General features: G+C 38.6%; 1 protein-coding gene across 1 annotated transcript in view; it reads right to left on the bottom strand.

Annotated features, from left to right (window-relative positions):
* The window catches only part of LOC100695531 (voltage-gated potassium channel subunit beta-2), a 166,576-nt gene extending 142,773 nt beyond the window's left edge, over window positions 1-23,803 (bottom strand). Inside the window, exons 1-3 of the mRNA XM_019355599.2 lie at window positions 23,671-23,803; window positions 21,701-22,038; window positions 11,799-11,842 (exon numbers count right to left, since the gene is read on the bottom strand). Of these exons, the coding sequence (XP_019211144.1) occupies window positions 11,799-11,842; window positions 21,701-22,038; window positions 23,671-23,721 (433 nt within the window). The 5' untranslated portion in view covers window positions 23,722-23,803. The remainder of the gene's footprint in view (window positions 1-11,798; window positions 11,843-21,700; window positions 22,039-23,670) is intronic.
* Between the last annotated feature and the right edge of the window lie 784 nt (window positions 23,804-24,587).

Genomic DNA, 24,587 nt, shown 5'->3' with positions numbered 1-24,587 from the left:
CACATACGCTAAAGGTAACTAAAACCGATACACACAAGTAGCAGGGTAAACATCTTAAGCATGGAACATTAACTCACGTTTATGTGACATACACCATCCCCAACAAATACAGGATGGGCTATTTGCTCCCCTTCCCAGCAGCTCTCTCCTCAATCGTTAGCACAGGAACAAAGGAAGACCATCTAGCTCAGAAGTCCCATGAATCCCCTCACTGCTCAGAGGCTGCTGGGTAATGTAGCTCACACTAACACAGGCTTTTCTACAAGCACAAATACTATAACATAGCAGAAATACTGTGATTTTGTTGAAATACTATACTTTGGGACACAAACTATGATTTGGCAGAAATACTATGTTTTAGGACATATACTATGATTTGGCTCAAATACTATGATATAGCAGCAATACTATGTTTTGGTACAAATGCTGCGCTGAGGCACAAAAATTATCATTTGGCAGACAATATGATTTAGCAGAGATAATATGATTTGGCAGAAATACTAAACTTTGGCACAAGTACTATAATTGAGTACAAGTACTTTAAGATAACAGAAATACTATGATTTAGCAGAAATACAATGTTTTTGCAGAAACACTGTAATCTCTCTCAAATATTATGAAATAACAGTAATACTGTGATTTGGCAGAAATACTACATTTTAGTAGAAATAGTATGACAAAGCAGAAATACTATGCCTTAGTAATAATACTATAACATAACAGATATACTATGATTTTGTAGACATTCAGTGTTTTCACACAAATACCATAATATGGCAGAAAACTATGTTTTAGCACAAATACTATGATTTGGTATAAATACTATGATTTGGCACTTATACTATATTCAGCACATATAGTATAACATAACAGAACTTCTACGACTTAGTAGTAATACTATAACATAGCAGAAATATTATGATTTGGAACAAATACCATGATATGGCAGAAATAATATGACTTTGTACAAATACGATGCTTTGGTACAAATACTATGTTTTGGTTCGATGATTTGCAACAAATACTACGATTTGACACAGGCACTATGATTTAGTACAAATACTACAAATTGGCAGAAATACTGTGACTTAGTAGCAATACTATAACACAGAGGATATACTGTGATTTTGCAGACATAATATGATTTTGCAGATATACTACGATTTCGCTCAAATACTATGAAATTGCAGTAATACTATGATTTTGAAGGAATACTATGATTTGGCAGAAATACTATGCCTTGGTAGTAATACTATAACATAACATATATACTATGATTTTGCATACATTCTATCTTTTTGCAAAAATACTACAATAAGGCAGAAATACTATGTTTTAGCAGAAAAACTATGATTTGATATAAATACTATTATTTAGCACATATACTATATTCAGCAGATATACTATAGCATAACAGAAATTTTATGACTTGGTAGTAATATTAATTGAGCGTAAATACTCTAATTTGGCAGAAATACCATGATTTGGCAGAAATACCATGATTTGGCACAAATACGATGATATGGCAGAAATACTATGATTGGGTACAAATACTATGATTTACCAGAAATACCATGTTTCTGCAAAAATACTATGATTTGGTAGAAATACTATGCCTTAGTAGTAATACTATAACATAACAGATATACTATGATTTTGCATACATTCTATCTTTTTGCAAAAATACTACAATAAGGCAGAAATACTATGTTTTAGCAGAAATACTATGATTTGATATAAATACTATTATTTAGCACATATACTATATTCAGCAGATATACTATAGCATAACAGAAATTTTATGACTTGGTAGTAATATTAATTGAGCGTAAATACTCTAATTTGGCAGAAATACCATGATTTGGCAGAAATACCATGATTTGGCACAAATACGATGATATGGCAGAAATACTATGATTGGGTACAAATACTATGATTTACCAGAAATACCATGTTTCTGCAAAAATACTATGATTAGGTAGAAATAGTATGCCTTAGTAGTAATACTATAACATAACAGATATACTATGATTTTGCAGAAATTCTATGTTTTTGCACAAATACCACAATATGGAAGAAATACTATGATTTAGCACAAATACTATGATTTGGCACATATACTATATTTGTCAGATATAATATAACGTAACAGAATTTCTATGACTTAGTAGTAATACTATAACATAATAGAAATATTAATTTGGCACAAATAGTTTAATTTGGCACAAATACCTTGATTTGGCAAAAATACCATGATTTGGCACAAATACGATGATATGGCAGAAATACTATGATTTGGGTACAAATACTATGATTTGTCAGAAATACTGCGTTTTGCCACAACTTCTGAGATTTGATTGAAATACTATGATTTAGAAGAAATACTATGACTCCATACAAATACGATGCTTTGGCACAAATACTATGATTTGGCACAAGTACTATGATTTAGTACAAATACTATGATTGCGCAGAAATACTATGTTTCAGTACAAGTACTATGATTTAGCAGAATTACTATGATTGAGCAGAAGTACTAAGATGTAGTAGAAGTACTTTGATTTAGCAGAAATACTATTATGGAGGAGTAATACTTTAACATGGGAGAAATATTGATACACACACACATACACAGAGCGTAAAGTGAACAGGAGCTGTGAAGAGTCTGGACTTGGTATATCTAGGTCAGTTAAATTAGCTGCACCTGCTGTAATCAGCACTTACACACGCAGACACAGAGAGAGGTGTGAGTTTTCTTCAGTGTATTTCTGACATTCAGGATTCCCCTCGAACAAATGGCCATAATTTCCTATCCGTAGGGGCTAGAATAGTCATTCTGACATTGTTTTGTTCAGAAGAGATGGGGGAATCTTCAGGTCTTCATAATTCAGAGATAAAATATAAATTATTAAAGATATATGACTTGTAATACACTGTAGCTGACTTGAGGCGAAGCAGAAACTGCCTTGACTTGCCCTCAAACAACGTTTTGTAACTGTAAATCTCTATGGAGCATCAAAATCATTCTTTCACCGTAAGAAACAGCAGGCTTTGGTGAACAGTCATGGAAATTTTCAGGGCTCTGTTGAAATCCATCAAAAAGATATGACGAGAGAAAAAAGTGCCTCATTTCCAGAGTTTGAAATCTGAAGAAATCTGAGCGAGGGACAAATTTCCTATCCTCAAACAAGTGTAATTCATGGCCAAACGGTAATAGGTGAGGAAGAAATTCTTGAACTGTGAGCATCAGGAGTGTCTGAAGATATATTGGCACAAGCCTCATGTCTTAACTTTGTTTCATTAAGGAGATATGATGATTTGAAAATGCCTCTCATTAGAGAAATCCAGCGGTGATTCTGAACAAACTCTCCATTGACTCTCTATGGAGAGTTTTCAGACTTTGTGTTGCTGTGAGGGGATTTACAAAAAATCTGTAACTCCCACAACAATGATAGTGACATTTTCTGAAAGCCAGCAAAAATACCTACGTTTTGATGTATAATTTGTGGTGGTTGAGTGGAAATTGAGCCAGTAGCAAGAAGTTGTTGGAACATGAAGAGAAAATTCAAAATGGACGAGTGTACACTCTGAGTTAATTGCATAGCAACCATAGCAACGCATGTATTTTCTGAAAAATCACAATTTTGCAACTGAAAACTTAAAGAGAGATAAGATTAAAACAGTAGAAGATCTGAAAAAGCTGAATCATACAGGAATAGCCCAATAATTTGAGAACATTTTAAAGTTTGAATGGAGTTTCTAGCTGAAACTATGAGGAAGTAGTTAAGTTTGAAAAACAAGCAAGTTTTAGCAGAATTGTGGAAGTTTTCCATTCATTTCAACGGGACGAAAAAAAGGAAAAAAGTGTAATATTTTAAAAAGTATAATAGTAATAAACACCAAAAGATATAGCTGGAATTAGCAGAAAGAGCAGAACAGTTTAGAGTTTGAACTGAGAAAATCGGCTGAGAACTGAGGGAGTAGTTGCCTTTGAGAGCATCCACACAATAATAATAAGAATAACTAGAAAAATTTGCATTTCCTGCGAAAATGCTGTGTGGATGCCTTAACGCTGAAGGTGTCTGCTGAAAAGCTGAAAACGATGAAAAGTTGCAAAAAGTTGCATGGTGGTGAAAAAAAACAAATGCCGCCCTGAGCAGGATTCGAACCGGGCCCTACTGGTCTTAATGCGGCTATTCATTTCCCTGAGCCAAAGTCATTCCTACAAAGAAGAGGTGGAGAGACGGACAATTCTGCTGAAATGAGCAGAAGCTGCTGAGAATTGTGCTGATAAGAGGTGAAAAGGCTGAAAATTTTGCAGAAAAGAGATGAATCAGCAGAATTTCTGCAGAAAAGAGGCAAAGAAGCAGAACGTTGCGCTGAAAAGAGGTGAATGAGCAGAATTTCTGCTGAAAAGAGGCAGAACAACCTGGTTCTGCTCAAATTCACCAATCAGAGCTACTGCCTCTGTCTGCTTCATTAGGCTGTGTACTTGTATGTATTTCGGTCCATATTAGAAAAGCTGCTAAAATCATAAAACTTTGCAGAATTGTAATAAGTGATCAATATAAATCACATGTCTTGGATAGTGTATAAATGTGTAGTGAAAAAAAAAAACAGTTGAACAAGGTGGGATTGAACCCACAACCTTTGAGCTGCAGAGCCGTGTCATTACTGATTGCGCCACCTGGGAAGGGAGCGGGCACCTGAAAAACATAGACATGACCAGTCAGAAAATAGATCGCGGTGAGCGGCGAAAAGCGCCGTTTTTTGGAGTTACAAAACGTCGTGTAACTCAAAAACTAGGAGGGCTAGCAGCATAATTCTTGAACTGGGTGAATCAGCGGACGTTGGTGTACTTTGACTGCGATTTTCGTTGCTCTTTGTACCTCCGTCGCGGAGATATGACGAGAGAAGAAACGGCTTCATTTTCAGAGTGTGAAAACTGAGAGGAGGACAGATTTCCACCCCTCAAACAAACGTAATTTATGGCTCAACGGTAAGATGAATGTAAAAACTGCTTCCACTGTGAGTGTCAGGAGTGTCTGAAGATATATTGGCACAATCCTTATGTCCTAACTTTGCTTTGTTAAGGAGATATGGCAATTTGAAAATGCCTCCCATTACAGAATTTCAGCTCTGAATTTCAAAACCTCCCCATAGACTTTGAATGGGGAGTAACCAGACCATGTGTCACTTCGAGGCAAATTGCGAAAAAACGGTAAATCTCACAATAAAGATAGTAACATTGTCTGAAAGCCAGCAAAAATACCTACGTTTTGATGTATAATTTGTGGGGGTTGAGTGGAAATTGAGCGAGTAGCAAGAAGTTGTTCGGACATGAAGAGAAAATTCAGAACAGACCAGCGCTCACTGTGAGTTAATTGCATAGCAACCATAGCAACGCATGTATTTTCTGAAAAATCACAAAGCTGCAACTGAAAACTTAAAGAGAGATAAGATTAAAACGGTAGAAGGTCTGAAAAAGCTGAATCACACAGGAATAGCCCAATAGTCTGAGAACATTTTAAAGTTTGAATGGAGTTTCTGGGTGAAAGTATGAGGAAGTAGTTACGTTTCAAAAACAAGCAAGTTTTAGCAGAATTGTGGAAGTTTTCTATTCATTTCAATGGGACACAAAAAGTGTAATATTTTAAAAAGTATAATAGTAATAAACACCAAAAGATATAGCCGGAATTAGCAGAAATAGCAGAACAGTTTAGAGTTTGAACGGAGAAAATCGGCTGAAAACTGAGGGAGTAGTTAAGCGGCAAAAAACGGGGGAGCAACTTGAAGAATAAAGTTTAAAGAGAAACAGGATCTCAATAGTGTGGATGCCTCCAGCATCCACACAATAAATCCGACGAATAGTAATAAGTGTGCCTCTTGGCATAGGCACACTCAATAAATCCGACGAATAGTATTAAGTGTGCCTCTTGGAATAGGCACACTTAATAAGAATAATAATAAGAAGAAGAAGAAGAAGAAGAAGAAATCCGACGAATAGTAATAAGTGTGCCTCTTGGCATAGGCGCACTTAATAATTACTAAAAGAAATTGAATTTGTAGTTCTAAATAAATTCTAACTGCATTTCGGACGTTTTTTACTCACTTTATGTCTCTTCCACGATGTTATTTCTCTCTTCAACAACGTAGGTTACAATTACATTAGCCTGACCAATTATGCAAATTAGGCGATGACATCATTTAGCGACTTCTAGCGACTTTTAGGACAGCCAATAGCGATTTTCCTTACTGAGGAGTTGGCAACACTGGCAGTACCACAGGAACAGAGCCGGAGGGAGAGAGAGAGAAAGAGAGCCAGGGACAACAACATCACATTAGAAAGGTATAGTAGCCTTTCTATCATCCACAACTATTTTCAGTTGCGGATGATAATGGATTCAGAAAGTTTATTCATGCAAGCCTATATGACAGAGAATGTGCATCTTCTTTTTGTTTTCATATTTTTTCATATTTATATTTAATTGTGTTGTGGTTTGCAGTGTTTTGTGTTGTTTCACTTTAAATTTGTTTAAAAGGAAAAAGCTGAAAATTTAAAAAGTTAAAAGTTGAAATGTAAATAGTTGTTTTTTGTATTATATGATTTATTTATTACATTTTATGTGGAGTGAATAAATAAAAGTATATTTACGGTGGCCCCTAGAGACAAAGCACGTACAAACTCCAAAACACGTATGAACTCCAAAACACGTACAAACTCCGAAGCACGTACAAACCCCGAAGCATGTACAAACTCCAAAACACGTAAAAACTCCAAAACACGTACAAACTCCATAGCATGCACAAACTCCGAAGCACGTACAAACCCCGAAGCACGTAAAAACTCCAAAACACGTAAAAACTCCATATCACGTACAAACTCCAAAACACGTAAAAACTCCAAAACACGTAAAAACTCCGAAGCACGTACAAACTCCAAAACACATACAAAACACAACAGAAGTGCTCCAGGATGCTAGGGGCAGTGTTGAGCTTTTGTTACCTAGTGGCTACACAAGCCAGGAAGTACCAACAACCGGATTTGTTGTGTGGTAGTAACAGGTAAATGAACATTTTTTAAAATTACTTGAATATATATGTGTTTTGGAGTTTGTACGTGCTTTGGAGTTTGTACGTGCTTTTTGGAGTTTGTACATGCTTTGTCTCTAGGGGCCACCGTATATATTTATATATAAACATATATAAATAAAACCATTTTTTTTTTTACATTAGTAATTCTTTTTGTGCATAATTTTATATAGTTGTTAATAATAAATTAATTAAAGCAACAAAACAACCCGAAGAGCCGGTTGGGAGCCGAAAGAGCCGGCTCCTTTTAGTGAGCCGAGCCGAAAGAGCAGGTTCTCTAAAAAGAGCCCGAAATCCCATCACTATTGTAGATGCGGTGTTGCGGTCCCATGCCTCAATCAAAGTAACAGTTCCGCAGCAATAAAGCATGGATCCAAAGCATACTACATGCAGTGCAATGGCTTGGGCATGCATGGTTGCCAGGACAATAGTGTTTATTGATGAAATGATGAAATGACACAGAACAGAAGCAGCTGAATGAATTCTGAGGTGTTCAGAGACACACTGTCACATAAAATCCAGCAAAATACAGTCTAATTGATTGGGAGGTGTGTCATAATACAGATGGCCAGTGACCCAAAGCATAAAGCCAAAGCAAGGAGTTTAATAAAGCAAAAAAGTTCTTGAATGGCCAAGGTCATTCACTTGATCTTAGCCCAATTGAGCATGCAATTCAATTGTTGAAGACTAAACTTCAGACAGAAAACAAACGGCAACTGAAAGCCGCTGCAGTAAAGGCTCGGCAGAGCACCAAACCTAATTGATCCCCACTTATTCCAATTGCCTCTCATGCAAAGATAGTACCCTGTATAAACATTAAAAATTCCCATATTAGGAGCTTATCGTCTTGCAACTCTTCTCGTTGACAGTTACTAACATATCAGTATAAAACTTTCCCAAAAAAACTTGTCATATTAAAGTAGAAATTAAGGACAGACCAGTCACTAACAGGAAGCCAGTAAGCAGCCCTCACAGACCCTCTTGCTCTTGGATTCAATAAACCCATCCTTTGGCAATCCACCAATATCTCTGTAATTCCCAGCAAATTAAAACTTGCTCTCATAAATGTCAGATTTTTAGCAAAAAATACTTTTATCACTGACATCATTGCTGAAATCTGGCTTGATGACACTGGAAATATAGAGTTGATTGAAACTGTTAGGATGCCTGGGTCGTCGACCCAGAGTTTATTATATTATTTATCATTTCTAGTCTTTGGTTTCTTTGTTAGAGTTCTGTCTTATGGTTTACGTCTCTGTTCCCTCTGTTGCAGTGCCTGCCTGTGAGTCTGTCTTTAAGTTCAGTCTGTGTTATGTTTCCTGTTTTACTTTGGAGGTGCATGTCTTATGTTAATGTATCTGGTTTTGCTTCCCCTGTTTCGTTAGGCCTGATTTGCCCCAGCTGTGTTTCCCTCCTGTTGCCCATTCCCTCATTGCTCCCTCTATGTATTTAAGCCCTGTGTTTCAGTTTGTCGGTGTCGCGATCTACTCTTATCTACTCTCATCTTGCTGTGTTGCCTGCCTGCCTGCTCACCAGCTCACCAGCTCACCATTAAAGCTGTTTTGTGACTTTACGTTTTGTCTCCGGAGTCTGCACTTTGGGTCCTCCATTTCACCACTCCTGCCCGCACATAGCCGTTTCATCACAGAAACATCACCCACCAATTACACTTTTGAACATTGCATCCACAAAAACAACAGGATAGATGTGATTTATAACAACAAACATTTTAATTGTAAAACTTTGCTACTTGAAAATTATCCGAGTTTTAAGTATTTAGTTATGTAGATTTAATAATTCTGTTTAGTCGATTTATTCTATAAAGTCGATTTCTCCTGCTGTATTACTGCTTACTATATATCATCCTCCTAGAAGATGATATATAGTAAACAGTATATAGACATGGCTTCCTGGAAGAAATTGGTGAGCTATTTTTCTCTTTTCATAAATATTTTATTCATCTGTCAAAAACAAATACAAACTGATTTATCAATAAGCATCATATCAATGTCAGCACAGCTGATACATTCATCAGTGAGTTTTCAAAATATACACTACTGTAATTATGTGATGAAATGATGGACAAGTTCTGTAATACCATTTCTCAAATTATTGACCACATTGCCCCTGTTAAAACTATTAATGAATGCAGTCCATCAAAAGCACCCTGGAGAAACAGTGAAAAGGTAAACATGGCAAACAGACTCTGCTGGAGATCCTAGAGAATAATGCAATAATTATCATCATCATAATAAATTAATAAAAGAAGAAATAATGCACTTTACTTCTACAACAATGGAATCAAATCAGCCAGACAATCCTACATCTCCCAACTGATCAACAAAATCCAGTCTATTCTACTTTTTTGTCTTCATCCACTGATAAACTGTTTAATGCCTCCAAAAACATACTGACTGAATTTCTTTCAACAAATAGGTGTGATGAATTTCTGTCTTGTGTAACATCTTAGCCTCTCATAGTAATCTATCTAGCACTGCCTCACATAATGATCTAATTACCGTAGTTTTCGGGTCATAAGCCGCTACTTTTTTCCCACACTGTGAACACTGCGGCTTATACTGACATGTGGCTAATGCATATTTTTTTTCATGCGGCCAAAAACATTTTGCCTGGTAACAGTACACCAATCAAAATGATAAGTAGTGTATATATATGGTATATATTTTTATCGGTTGTTAAGAGACGTTGTAATGTTGTTTGTGCACTGTTCCGTTAAAAAAACCATAAGCAACGTAATTTGTGTGTTACCGATACATACAGGGAGTGCAGAATTATTAGGCAAATGAGTATTTTGTCCACATCATCCTCTTCATGCATGTTGTCTTACTCCAAGCTGTATAGGCTCGAAAGCCTACTACCAATTAAGCATATTAGGTGATGTGCATCTCTGTAATGAGAAGGGGTGTGGTCTAATGACATCAACACCCTATATCAGGTGTGCATAATTATTAGGCAACTTCCTTTCCTTTGGCAAAATGGGTCAAAAGAAGGACTTGACAGGCTCAGAAAAGTCAAAAATAGTGAGATATCTTGCAGAGGGATGCAGCAGTCTTAAAATTGCAAAGCTTCTGAAGCGTGATCATCGAACAATCAAGCGTTTCATTCAAAATAGTCAACAGGGTCGCAAGAAGTCTGTGGAAAAACCAAGGCGCAAAATAACTGCCCATGAACTGAGAAAAGTCAAGCGTGCAGCTGCCAAGATGCCACTTGCCACCAGTTTGGCCATATTTCAGAGCTGCAACATCACTGGAGTGCCCAAAAGCACAAGGTGCAATACTCAGAGACATGGCCAAGGTAAGAAAGGCTGAAAGACGACCACCACTGAACAAGACACACAAGCTGAAACGTCAAGACTGGGCCAAGAAATATCTCAAGACTGATTTTTCTAAGGTTTTATGGACTGATGAAATGAGAGTGAGTCTTGATGGGCCAGATGGATGGGCCCGTGGCTGGATTGGTAAAGGGCAGAGAGCTCCAGTCCGACTCAGACGCCATGAGGTGGAGGTGGAGTACTGGTTTGGGCTGGTATCATCAAAGATGAGCTTATGGGGCCTTTTCGGGTTGAGGATGGAGTCAAGCTCAGCTCCCAGTCCTACTGCCAGTTTCTGGAAGACACCTTCTTCAAGCAGTGGAAGAAGTCTGCATCCTTCAAGAAAAACATGATTTTCATGCAGGACAATGCTCCATCACATGCGTCCAAGTACTCCACAGCGTGGCTGGCAAGAAAGGGTATAAAAGAAGAAAAACTAATGACATGGCCTCCTTGTTCACCTGATCTGAACCCCACTGAGAACCTGTGGTCCATCATCAAATGTGAGATTTACAAGGAGGGAAAACAGTACACCTGTCTGAACAGTGTCTGGGAGGCTGTGGTTGCTGCTGCACGCAATGTTGATGGTGAACAGATCAAAACACTGACAGAATCCATGGATGGCAGGCTTTTGAGTGTCCTTGCAAAGAAAGGTGGCTATATTGGTCGCTGATTTGTTTTTGTTTTGTTTTTGAATGTCAGAAATGTATATTTGTGAATGTGGAGATGTTATATTGGTTTCACTGGTAAAAATAAATAATTGAAATGGGTATATATTTGTTTTTTGTTAAGTTGCCTAATAATTATGCATAGTAATAGTCACCTGCACACACAGATATCCCCCTAAAATAGCTAAAACTAAAAACAAACTAAAAACTACTTCCAAAAACATTCAGCTTTGATATTAATGAGTTTTTTGGGTTCATTGAGAACATGGTTGTTGTTCAATAATAAAGTTATTCCTCAAAAATACAACTTGCCTAATAATTCTGCACTCCACACAAGCCTACAATTAATAAGTTTTGTTCTGTCTTATTTTGGGTTGGTTTTCTTTGTTCAGTTATGCTGATTTTTCTGCCTAGAGCCATTGTAAATCTTCTTCCTACGTGTGTTAAGCACATTAAGTTTCATGTAATAAAATGTGCTACAAAAGTAAATTTTAGTGATAGCATTAGTATCTTTACAGCCATAGTTTATAAATTGAAAATGGACATAATGAACCCTCACGATTAACATGTTTTGTTTTTTTTTAATGATTCACATTTTTTATGACTTATCACACAGTATCAAGGAAGTATGGGGTATTTTGTCATTTTAAAGAAAACTGAATACAGAATACATAAATTTGTATATGTTCCATATATACCAGACTTACCTAATCCAAGGCAGGATACTCTGAGCCCTGATTTACCCAGGTTTCTGTTAACAAAGAATAAATAATAAGCAGTAGGAATAGGTTTATTTAACATAAAAACTGTAATAAAATGCATACATGAACACTTTGAAACTCAAGTTTCAAGATCCATTCAAGATTCTTTATTTGTCACATGCATAGTTATACAAGTACAACACGCAGTGAAATGTATCCTGACACGCTCCTCGACTGTGCAAAAAGGGAGAGAAGAACATTATATACATTAAGTGAATGGGGGACACTATGTGCAGTAAGTGGCTTTGTGTGCAGCAAGTGAGTGAATTATGTAAATGGCCTGTATTTGTATAGCGCTTTACTTAGTCCCTAAGGACCCCAAAGCGCTTTACACTACATTCAGTCATTCACCCATTCACACACTGGTGATGGCAAGCTACATTGTAGCCACAGCTGCCCTGGGGCGCACTGACAGAGGCGAGGCTGCCGGACACTGGCGCCACCAGGTCCTCTGACCACCACCAGTAGGCAACAGGTGAAGTGTCTTGCCCAAGGACACAACGACCAAGACTGCCCGTGCCGGTGTTCTGGGAATCCATCCTACCTGGCAAACCATCCTACCCGTTGTTTCTGCGCATGCGCACAACACGAAGTTCAGTGGCAAACCGTCCTACCTTTGTGAATATTAGCTAAAAAATACTCTGACCGGTAAAATTAACTGCCAAACCATCCTACCTTTGTGAATGTCACCTACCTACAAGCACACTTAAACTGCTAAAATTTAGTGGCAAATCGTCCTACTTTTGTTGATCTGAGCTAGAAGCATACTTTAATAGCTACATTTAAGTGGCCAACCATCCTACCTTTGTGAGTATGAGCTAGAAGCATACTTTAACAGCTAAAATTCAGTGGCAAACCATCCTGGCTGTATGCATATGAGCTACAAGTATACTCTGATGGGCAAAGTTAAGTGGCAAACCGACATACCTACTTAAATTGGTGCTGGAATTACTCTGTGACAGCAGAAATGTGCATAAACTACTTACGGTAGGACGTTTTGCCAAAGTAGGATGGTTTGTCAGAACACCGGGGCACGAACCGGCAACCTTCCGATTACTGCCAACTCTTGGGCCACGATCACCCCACACCTTATATACAGTAAGTAAGTAGCATTGTATGCAGCAAGTAGGTGAATTCTGTATATTAAATGAATTCAATAAAATAGACAATCTGAAAATTTTAAATTAAAAATCTGAAATGTACATTGTGCTTGTGGGTGTTAGAGTGTCCAGAAGAGAGTCTCAGTGCTGTCTCAGTCACCTATGGATGCTGTGAGAGGGTGTGTGTGTGTGTGTGAGTGTGATAGCTCAAGCTCCTCTTGAGCTTCTATCTCAAGCTTCTATCTTGAGCTTCTATCCCTTGAACTCTTTTAATTACAGAAAATTTCTGTTAAATTTCCAATATTTTAAAGTGTGCTTTTAAAAGGTCCTAAAAAAGCAAAGCGCAATACTGAGAATACACAAAAGGTAGCATCAGTTACCTTTGAACAGGGTATTAAGCTGTCCAGTTGGATACTGTCTGATCTGTGCCAATATGCTCATATCTCTCATAGTTTCACACATCTTAAATGAGCAACTTATTCTATAATAAGCATGAGAGTGGTGATCACTCACCAAGTGCATGAGAAAAAAAAATATTATATATATAATATATATATTATATTATATACCTGGTATTTTCTAAATTATTACCACTGAATTACCTGGTAGTTTCTGTGTAATACGTGGGAAACAGAGCTGCAAAATGCAAAACTGCCGGTTTCTATTTAATAACATATTAATAATTTATTAAAGCAAACCTAAAAAGTGTGTATTATTATCTATAAAAAAAACTGTGATAGTTGCTGTTTAATAAGCATAATTGGAAACAGCCTGCAAAGAGCCGGCTGCCAGTAGTTGGCAGTAGGGGTGGGTTTAGAAAATCAGTTTTCCAATTCAAATCGATTTTAGCTTGAATAACGCACTATCGATTAATTAAACCCTGAATCAATTTTTAAATATAAATATATTTTGCCAGAAACCCCAGAATCTCAGGTTAAAGCTCACAAAACCATTTCAACAACCACCGAACACCTAAAACAGCAGATAAGAGCAGGTAAATGGATTCGCACAAAGATGTAAACACAAAGCATGGATCATTCACCTGATGGCACGTACATAGACCTGCCATCAGGCGTGAAAGCCGACATCTCACAGATTCTGATGCTGTCACTCTCCAACCAAAATTCACTGAACCTGCAACAAATGAAGATCAAAACTACGCTTCACATTTGATAAACATCCTCACGATAAAATCGAATCAGTGATGATAGCCAGACCTAGATGGCAGACTGCTGCCTACTGGGAGTCTGCACTTTCTGGAGAAAGACAAAAAAGAAGTGGGGCACCAACTGCTTGTACAAACCAATTAATTATAACTGTAAATTTGGAATCAAACTCACATTCTACATATTCCTTAAGTTATATTTAGGACAGTTTCTCTGGTAGTTGTTAACTTATGCCACATACTATCAACTTACACCACTAACTCTAGAATAGCTAACAGCAGGTTAGTACCTAACATTAGCTTAACTAATCATACGCACAGTCGTTATAAAAACTAAGGTTATATAAAAGTAAGTGTATAAAAGGCTCTGAGATTTTATGTCTATGTTCTGCAATATTAGTTGTGTCCAAATTCATGGGCTGCATCCTCCTGAGGACCCGGCCTTCGCGATCTACATGGGCCGGGTCCTCAGAAGGTCGGGTAGGCCGGAAGTAAACGGCTGTGAAATTGGACCCTCTAGCCTTCTGATTTGCGTCACCGCTGTGTGTGGAGTTTAATAAACTCGGCCGTGTGCTCCTTGTTATCTAAAGTATAACAGGACACTGGTGTAAATTCTCGACCATCTCACACTTCTGTTTAATCAGTTTTCTGTTTTACGTTGATTCAGCTGTGTGAAAACCAAGGAGGAACCCACCCGGGGGATTAATAAAGTTTTATTTTATTTTATCTAATCTAATCTAATAACTTTAATCTTAGCCAATTTGAACCGATTTACTCACGAACAGATAAAACATTGAAAAAAGCCAAACAATAACATTTTTAGGTTGTCTAAGTGACTTGTATATTACGTTTAACCTGAGTAGCGAAAGTCCGCGGTGATCTGAAAATGATGTGCCGGGAGTTTGCTGTTCTCGGCGGCTCTAGTGACCCTCGAGCTCCCGGCTAGCTATAGAGCTGGTGGGTAACAGACGTCTCCAAAAACGTCGAAGCACTTTTGCAAATATGTGATGTCTTGATAAACCAAGCAGATATTTTAAGTTTACACACCCACATTCTCGCCTGAAAATATGTTAAAAGTTTATTTTGTGACCCAGAAAGATTAATAAGAGTAATTTTAAAACTTAGTAGCGGCCGCCATTGCCGGAAACTGAAGTTTGGCTGGGCCGCGCAAGAATTCTGGGATATGGTGGGCCACGAAGGACACACCCGACCCATCCTTCAAATTCGGGGAAAAGGAGGACGCATTTTTCGGCTGCATTCGGAGGAGTCTACGAATTTGGACAGCCTTCGGCGTGTCGCTGTGATGTAATCGGTCTACAAATGCATCCACAGGAGGATGCAGCCCATGAATTTGGACACCCACATTGTGTGGGGTGGAGTTGCCGGAAATGACGTAGGCAGAAGTTTGGGCTGCTACTCCAGAAGGGGAGATTGTATTTCCATGTTAGTTCTGTTTTACCTCATCACGTAATGTGTCTTCCTGGTTGCCATCCTTCACAGTGATGCTCTGAGTGTGAAGTTCATGACTGGAATTAAGTATCCTTAAATATGTTTATTTTCCGATCCTGATGTCTGCCGCGGCTGTGGTTACGTTCTACCGCGTTGTAGCAGCGCATTTTTTCATCTCATGATTAGAGGCATGTGCCGCTGGCTGCTGCCATTATGTAGTAATTTTATTCGGCCACATGATGGCGCCAAAGTTCCTTTGTTCACAATTAGAGTGGCTGTTTCTGCAATGTATGACATTCTCACTGTTTTCTCACGAAGTCCTTTCTGTGTTTGGAGCGAGAGATGTAAGATTGGCATATTTCGAGTCTTATTATGTATATATTCAGATGGATGAGTTCGTTTATTTCATTGGATTTTTTTGAGTTTATATTAGTTGAGCTGCTGCTGTAATATATTTATATACTCACGGCAATTTGTTTGTTACTACAGACCGCTGGTAACACTGAGCATCTAGGTGGCAATAAAACAGCTGGCGGTGACAATCCAGCAAAGTGGAAGCCTCTTGTCCTCCTTCCTTTATCCTGACCGATACGCCATCTTGTTAACTGCTGAACCTAACAGAACTAGCCCTCACCTAGTACTCCTCAACAGTAAGGTTGTTGTGTAATAAGATGACCATTATTATTGTAAATATGGATAGAGGACTAGATGTGGTCAGTTTTACTTTTTAAAAAAGATCTCAGATGTTGTCATTAAGATCTGCTGGAGTTACTACTCTGGCTTTGGGGTCAATGCACGGAGTGCGATAACTACCACTGGGACCACTGTTACTTTCACCCTCCACATCTTCTTGAGCTCTTCTCTGAGCCCTTGGTACTTCTCCAGCTTCTCATGTACCTTCCTCCTGAAGTTTCTGTCATTCTGTATCGCTACTCTATTCTCACTATGGCTGTCTTCCTCTGCTTGTCCACCACTACTATGTCCAGTTGGTTAGCGATCACCAGTTTGTCCATTTCATTCATTCTTGACTACCCTAGGGGGTGTCTCCCATTTTGATCTCGGGACTTCCAGGCCATACTCGGCACAGATGTTCCCAGGATGTGGTCATACATGGAATCCATATATGGCATTCCATGTATGCCCTGCTTGTGTGATCCACACAAATATGTGGTCACAATTTTGAGTTAAATGGTGTGATATATGGAGATTTTTGTTCCTGTTTTATGTTGCTGGTTTATTGGTGTAATTTAAGTCCACAATGCCATGTAAGTTCTCTGTTGCCAGGAGAGTGTATAACACTTTGGACAGTAGGGGGCAGCAGTGTGCTTTGGGAACTGAGTTGGTGCATAGCTGCCGTAGCTTGCCATTCTGGCAAGACTAACCAGGCGAACGGCAGCGTATCTCCTGTGTTCACTCCTGTTTTACAGGTCAGTAATGTGGTCAAAACCATAAAGAAATACACAGCTGGACACTGTGATACTTGGTCTTTCATGACATAAGACGGGTCTGTGATATGTGATGTATTACACTGTCACTATGGGAACTACTTTAGCTCTGTGGAATGTAATAGCTAGGCTGTATGCCTTGGTAATGCTGGCAAGCTGTTGCAACTGCGCTCGTCTCCATATAATAAAAAGAAGCGCCAATCCGGTTGGTGTTTACAGTTCCTGATAAACTTGTAATTTTTTGTTCATGACAAATGTTTTGTATAATGTGTCTGTAAAGTGGTCCGAGCCGGCCTGAAGTCATGTGGAAACTTGCTGTTTCAATGTTAGAATCTAACTGGTCTGAAAAATACATATAAAGCGAGAGAGCTAATAAGAGTACAGTCAATAAAAGTGCTGGCAAGGACAAGAAGTGCAGTAACGTTGAAGGCAGAGTTTCCTTTCTATGATAAGACACTACCATGATGATGTGAATTATTTTCTTTATCTGTTTTATGGGAAAAGAGGTGTATTTGTCATTTGTTGCATTCATTTCAAGCTTTTGTTGTTTTATGCCAGTAATGTGGATTAATATTGAAATGTACTGGTGGAAAACGAGCCATTTGAGGGAATGAGCAGTTTTGATGAAACTGAGTTACAAAAAGAGTGGAGAAGAGTGGCAAGACTGACCAGGCGAACGGCAGCGTGTCTCCTGTGTTCACATTCTATCTTGTTTTACAGGATCGTAATCTGGCTGTGCGCCCACCATAGCGGGGCCTGTAACACTTGCTAGCATCTTGCACCCTGCTATTATGTGCTGGATTATCTCAGGGGCATCTTTACACAGCCTGCACCTGGGCTCTTGTCTGGTGTGGTAGACCCCATCCTCAGTGGATCTTGTGTTGCCACGATTAGTGCCTCTGTGCTGCTGAGGTCATCTGCCGTCTTCCTGATGTACTCATGGATGTTTGTCATCTCAGTCTGGACTGTGGTACTGACACTCACTAGTCCTGGCCTCCTTCCTTCCACTTAGCATACAGTCTCAGGGTGCTGGACTTGGGGATGAAACCCTCCATGCATGGTCAGGAGCTTCCTTTTCTTGATGTCAGTGGCTTCCATCTCCTCACCTCCTCGCCAGCTTATTCTCCCAACAGGGTACCTGGTCACAGGCAGGGTGTAGGTGTTGATAGCTCGGATCTCTTTCTTTCCGTTCAGCTGACTCCTCACTACTTGTCTGACTATGTGCAGGTACTTGGTGGCTGCAGCTTTCCTAGCGGCCTTCATGGTTCCCATTTGCCTGTGTGATTCCCAGGAACTTGTAACTGTCCTCAGTGTCTGGAATGTTGCTTCTAGTAGTTCAATCCCCTCAGTTCTGACTACCTTCCCTCTCTCATTACCATCCGACTACACTTCTCCAGTCCGAATGACATTCCAATGTCATTGCCGTAGATCTTCGTGGTGTGGATCAGTGAATCTATGTCTCATTTACTCTTGGCATACAGCTTGATGTCATCCATGTACAGGAGTTTGCAGACAAATGCTCCATTCCAGAGTTCATATTTGTAGCCAGTCTTGTTAAGGATCTCACTGAGTGGGTTCAGGCCTATGCAGAACAGCAGTGGAGACACAGCATCTCCTTAGTAGATCCCTCGCTTGATGCTGACTTGTGCTATTAGGTTGAACTTGGCCTGCAGTGTTCTACGCCACATCCCCATCGAGTTCCTAATGAAGGCTCTTAAGGTTCTGTTGATCTTGTACAGATTGGGGCATTCCAGGATCCAGGTGTGGGGCATTGAGTCATAGGGCTTCTTGTAGTCAATCCAGGCAGTGCACAGGTTGGTCAGTCTGGTCTTGCAGTCTCGGGTGTAGCTGGTGTGTGCTTCACTGGTATTCCTGCAAATTCCTTTCTGTGCTCCGCTCATGTATTTGGCCATGTGCCTGTTCATCTTAGCTGCTATAATACCTGACAGGAGCTTCCATGTGGTACTGAGGCAGGTCATTGGTCGGTAGTTAGATGGGACCAGTCTCTCTGGGGATCCTTGAGGATCAGTACTGTCCAGCCTTCAGTTAGCCATTCTTGGTGTCTCTCATTGAATAGAAGTGGGTTCATTTGTCCTGCCAGATGCTCATGGATTGCAGTCAGCTTCTTCACCCAGTAGGCATGAATCATGTTGGGGCCTGGTGCTGTCCACCTCATGCTGGAGACCCTCTCTTGGATATCTGCCACTGTGATGGTTACTGGACCCTGTTTGGGGAGGTTGCTGTTGTCTGCTCTTAGGTCCACTAGCCACTGAGCATTGCTGTTATGGATTGGGTCCTTCTCCCATATACTGTTCCAGTATTGCTCAGTGTCCAGCCTTGGTGGTGCTGTTCTCATATTGTCAGCTTATTTAATTCATTTCAATTCAATTTTAATTGTACAGCGCCAAATCATAACAACAGTTGAGAAACAGAGAAAAAAACAACAATCAAATTGCCCCCTATCAGCAAGCACATTGGCAAGAGTGGGAAGGAAAAAGTCTCTTTTAAAAGGAAGAAACCTCCAACAGAACCATGCTCAGGGAGAGGCAACCATCTGCCGCGACCGGTTGCGGTGACAGAAGGAAAACAGGATAAAAGACATGCTGTGGAAGAGAGCCATCCAAGTACACCTTGGATGGTTCTGCAGAGAACAGCTGGTTTATTCTCCTGCCTTCTCTTCAAGTCGCTAGCCAAGCTGTGAGTTTTTGTTTGGCAGTTTCCAAAGCCACCGGGGGGTGCCTAGGGACCCTTACTGGATGCAGATGCCTTGGTCGGGATATCGTGTTGGACTTCCAGATACAGATGGACAAACTGGTGATCGCTAAGCTATGGCTGTAGTGACAGCTATACTGAAGTACAGAAACATCAGGAAAAGGAAACAAGGAGCTGGAGAAGTACCAAGGGTTTGGAGGCTGAAGGTAACAGTTGTCCCAGTGGTAAGCTGAGCACTCAGAGCAGTGACCCTCAAGCTACACTAGTGGTCTAGGAACAACATCTGAGATCTCCGTCCAGAAGTGCGCACTCCTAGGAACAGCAAAGATACTGCATAGGACCCTTAAGCTCCCAGGCCTCTGGTAGAGGACCCGAGCTTGGAGAGGCAAGAGAGCAATTTTTTTTATATATTCGCCCAAAAATTAAGCACTCCAGTTTCAACAGTTTAGGTGCGGGGGGCGGAGGTTTGGTATACTCAGAATATAGCTATCCATCCCCTGTGAATTTTGTAGTGGTTTATTTCGAATGATAGACATTAAATATTCTAATGTCTTCCAATCTTTATTTTGGGCAGAAAAGGAAAAGGATGAATTAATTATTTCATTTTATACACAAATTATAAAGGTGCATTTTTTCAAAATGAGAGTCTGTATCTATGAAAATGTTGCTCAAAGAACTGCCAAAGATAAACGTGGTGCAGGTTCATTACAGACTTCCTGATGCTTGTTTTGATCAGTTATCTAACCATGGTATTAAATTCTTGGTTATTACACAGGTGTGCCACACTGCCACAGGTGTTTCCTGGTAGTCATCACTATTCTTTAAGTTTCTTTTAAAAGGTTATTAACACTGTTATTTATATGTGATTAAACGGAAACAGGGAGTTTTGCATTTTGAAGCTCTATTTCCTGTTTATTATAGTGAAACTAAGACAGGTAAGCGATAGATCGGAAACACCACATTATTACATTCTTATTTCTTCCTTGTTATCGTACTATTACCACTCTATTACATAGTTGTATTTTCAAATTATCACCCCCAATTTGGGCTCTTATTATCCACTTATATAAATTTCTGTATAATATTACTCAGCTGTAACTAGTGTTATCATGGATATTAAGTGGTTATTTTGGCAATTTAGTGGTAATAACTTGCAAAATACCACATTATTAGTTTTTCCTGTATTTTCTGTCAGTATTTTTTGTATTTACATTTATTGTACAATTAAAATACAAGGCTTAAACAACAGTTCACATCAACAGGCATCGTAAGGCACTTTGTACTGTAAGGTTAAGACCCTACAATAATATAGAGAAAAGACTTGGTAACAGATGCAATACATATAAAACATGTACACAAAACACACTTTACTGTGTGAAAATTTTGGAACATTTAGTGAAAAATATATAGTAACGATATTAGAAAGGAAATTGTGAAATCCTCTATTATGATGCAGGTACTATATGTTCTCGTATACAAAGTTTTTATTAGAAAAAACTTATCCCCTAATGGGAAGTAGACAGCATTGGGCCAAAGAGTGTAGTAGTACCCTTATTTTTTAGACAATGGATGGTTAACAACTTTAATATACATACATGTATATACATGTTGCTATATAAACATACAAGGAGTTCCATATGTAAGGACCTTGAGGCAACTGTTGTTGTGATTTGGCACTATATAAATAAAATTGAATTGAAATGAATTGGTATTTATCTTCTGTTCTTTTCTCAACTTGATTAGGTATATCAATTTACCAACAGAAAGAATCGACCAAATAATATTGCAACATATGTGTATTTGTATGTAAAGTATACCTGCTCACCAAAACAGTTTACAATAATTGAATAATGTTTACATTAATGTGGTGATCAATAATAAATTTATTGTCTACCTTTATAGTGGTAGTATAAGAAACTAACAGTATCTCTTCTAAATCATCTGTAAGTGAATGGTTCTTGGTTGATTCTATCTTACCTGTAAATCATGCCAGTGGTGTAAGACACACTGTCCCTAAGTGAAATGTGGTTCATCCTAAGGAAGTCCTCAAGATTTTTCAGCTGAGCAGCTGCACGAACTTCTCTCAGGCGCTGATAATCTGCTAAGTGGCGACTGCGCTGTTGCTTTTCTTCCTGCTCCATTGCTCGTTCTGACAACAAACAGCTTAGGCCACTGTGCACACTTTCACTCATTGATGACAGGGAAAGTATCTTGCCAGACACTCCACTTCCACTGCTGATGCTGCCACTTCGATAAATTCCAGTACTGTCTCGACCTCCAGGTACCACCCCTCCACTGGTCCCAGGTTTGGGCATCTAGAAGCGAGAGGACAACTTTTTTTTTTAATTAAACAAGAGTGCGAAAGCCCTGTATTATGTACATCATCATACATTTAGTAAACTGTAGCACACCCGCTACCACATGCATATAAGTTTGTAATACAATCACAGCTTTTTTTCTTGGTATCTACTCAATCTATGCTGCTTTCAATATTCAAGTGCTAAAACTGAATAATTCATGGGTGAGTGGGGATAAAGGTCTGCTGTGTGATCATATGATTTCTTTGTTAGATTTGTAAAAAAAAAAAAAAAAAAAAAGAAGAAGAAGAAGAAAGAAAGAAAGAAAGAAAGAAAGAAAAACCTATGTCAGCCAGTTTTTCTCAGTCAGTTTTGCAGTGTTACAAGTGTTGAAATACGGAGTTCAGAATGTGTGTATTTACTGTTGAGGTCAATAGATTAAAAATTCTATTTTATTTATATAGCACCAAATCACAACAAAAGTCGTTTCAAGGCACTAATAACTGCCATTTTCCCAGACAAATTGTCATATTATAAATGATTGGGGAAATTTACTGTGTTTTTTTAGGCAGACATATTTATGGTTTCACTGGAATGGCACCGCACAAATAGACATTTGTGATCCATCGCTGAACAAAATTTAACCTACCTACTGTAAGCTTGTTTTCTTCTGTTTAGGTGTTAGCACTGTTTTTGTGTTTTCTTTTCTGTATCCAAACCCTGCTTCTTTCAGCCCATTTCTTTTAGTTCCGCCACAAACACTGACAAGAGTTTTCCCCAATTATATTTCATTTATATTGCTGTGCAGTTTCTACTTTCAATTTGTCTTGCTTTCAATTTTCTGTCCAGTTTTGCTCCTTCTTCAAAGTCTCTTCAGGTATCCTGTCACTCCACTGATGCTGGTTTCAAGCTAAAGCACTGGAGGGTTTTGTGACTGGCCCCCACAGCAGCTTCATATCCACCACTGGGCTCCTAGTTGCCCCCCTCAACTAGTTATCTTTTTTAATTAAAATTATGTTTATGAGATTTATACATTTTTGCATTCTATTTTTATTTATATTTACATAGCACCCCACTCCCCAAATTGGGATTGCAGCTAAGTTAATCACGTTTTTTTGTAAACGTGAAACCAAAAAACACAAAGACAAACTGACAACAAACTGTTCCACATATTCCTTGTGCTGCTGAGACTCCAGCGTGACCACGCCAAATGAAGAGACTATTCAAAAAAGATATAACTAATATATGAGGAGTGTTTTATCATGATATAATTCCAAGCTCTAGAAATCAAATTTTACTCAAAGAGAGGGTATCGAGCTTGTAACTGTTAACTTCGTGAACCCACACAGAGTAAAATATAGCTGTAAAATACTTGAAAATTTAAGCGAAATCCAACCTTTACACTATACGTACCATACAAATAAAAGAAACGGTATCATCTTAGCCCTCTCCATTTTTTTTAAAACCTCTGACCTATATCAGAAAATCCTCAGTCACTCAATAATTTAAAAGCCTCTCTCTTCATGGTAATGATAATGGAACACGTAGAGTCTATTGTATTGTATTGTAGAGGCTACATAATACAACATCATGGAGCGTCAGACTTTTTTTTCTCCCTCTCATTATCAGTGTATCCAAAACAATACTTACCCGAGATGTTGGTGTTCGGCTGATATAGGGATTCTGGACTACGCTGCTCATGATAGAGATTGTGATTAGATTAGCAGATATAGCAGTATGTTGTAGTCAGCCTAATGCCAGCAGGTTCTGGACTGCTTTAAAAGTAGTTACTGAACAAGTTAATATGGACTACCTACTCCCTCCTACTCGGTCACGTGGCACACAGAGCCCTATAACCAAGCCTGTCTGCACTGCAGTGGGCAAAAAATAATCTCACAAATAAATTATTTAATAGCACTAAAACAAGCATCTACACTAAAAGCTTGTGATTGCCTAACAGGAAAGCATACTGAGGCCCTGCAATTTTGTTTGTCTCTACAGTAATGTGTCTGTTTTTTCATTATTATTTTTTTTTCCAAACTAACAATAAGTGCAGGTTGCTATTTACCTTTAAATTGTTTTTTAAGAAAACCACATTTCTTAAAAAACAATTGGTTCCATATGGGTTTTGAAATTTAATGGTCTGTCAGCTCAGATCATATTATATTTATAAATGCATGTGAATGAGAATATTCAAAGAAGGGTAACACAAGTATTAAAATTAGAAACTGAAAAACCTAAAGATTTAGCTGCTATTTAGAATACAATTATACTTCTACTTCTGAGAATAGAATAGAATAGAATAGACTAGACTAGACTAGAATAGAATAGAAATATATTCTTTACTTTAGTGTGGATCTAGATGCTCCATCTGCCTGGAACTTTGCTGCTGGAACATGTAAATTTCCCCAATGAGGGACAATAAAGGATAACATAAAGAAAAAGAAATAAGACACTGTAAGAATTGTTCAGTTGTAGTTGTTTGTTAAAACAAATTTTAATACCAGACAAAGTTAACAGAATGTGTGATGGCATGTCTGAGCACTTTTATGTGTTGTGCTTGGATT

The sequence above is a fragment of the Oreochromis niloticus genome, linkage group LG20 (genome assembly GCF_001858045.2).
Source record: "Oreochromis niloticus isolate F11D_XX linkage group LG20, O_niloticus_UMD_NMBU, whole genome shotgun sequence".
Lineage (NCBI taxonomy): Eukaryota > Metazoa > Chordata > Actinopteri > Cichliformes > Cichlidae > Oreochromis > Oreochromis niloticus.
The sequence above is the reverse complement of the archived record's forward strand: the minus strand, read 5'-3'. Positions and strand labels throughout refer to the sequence as shown.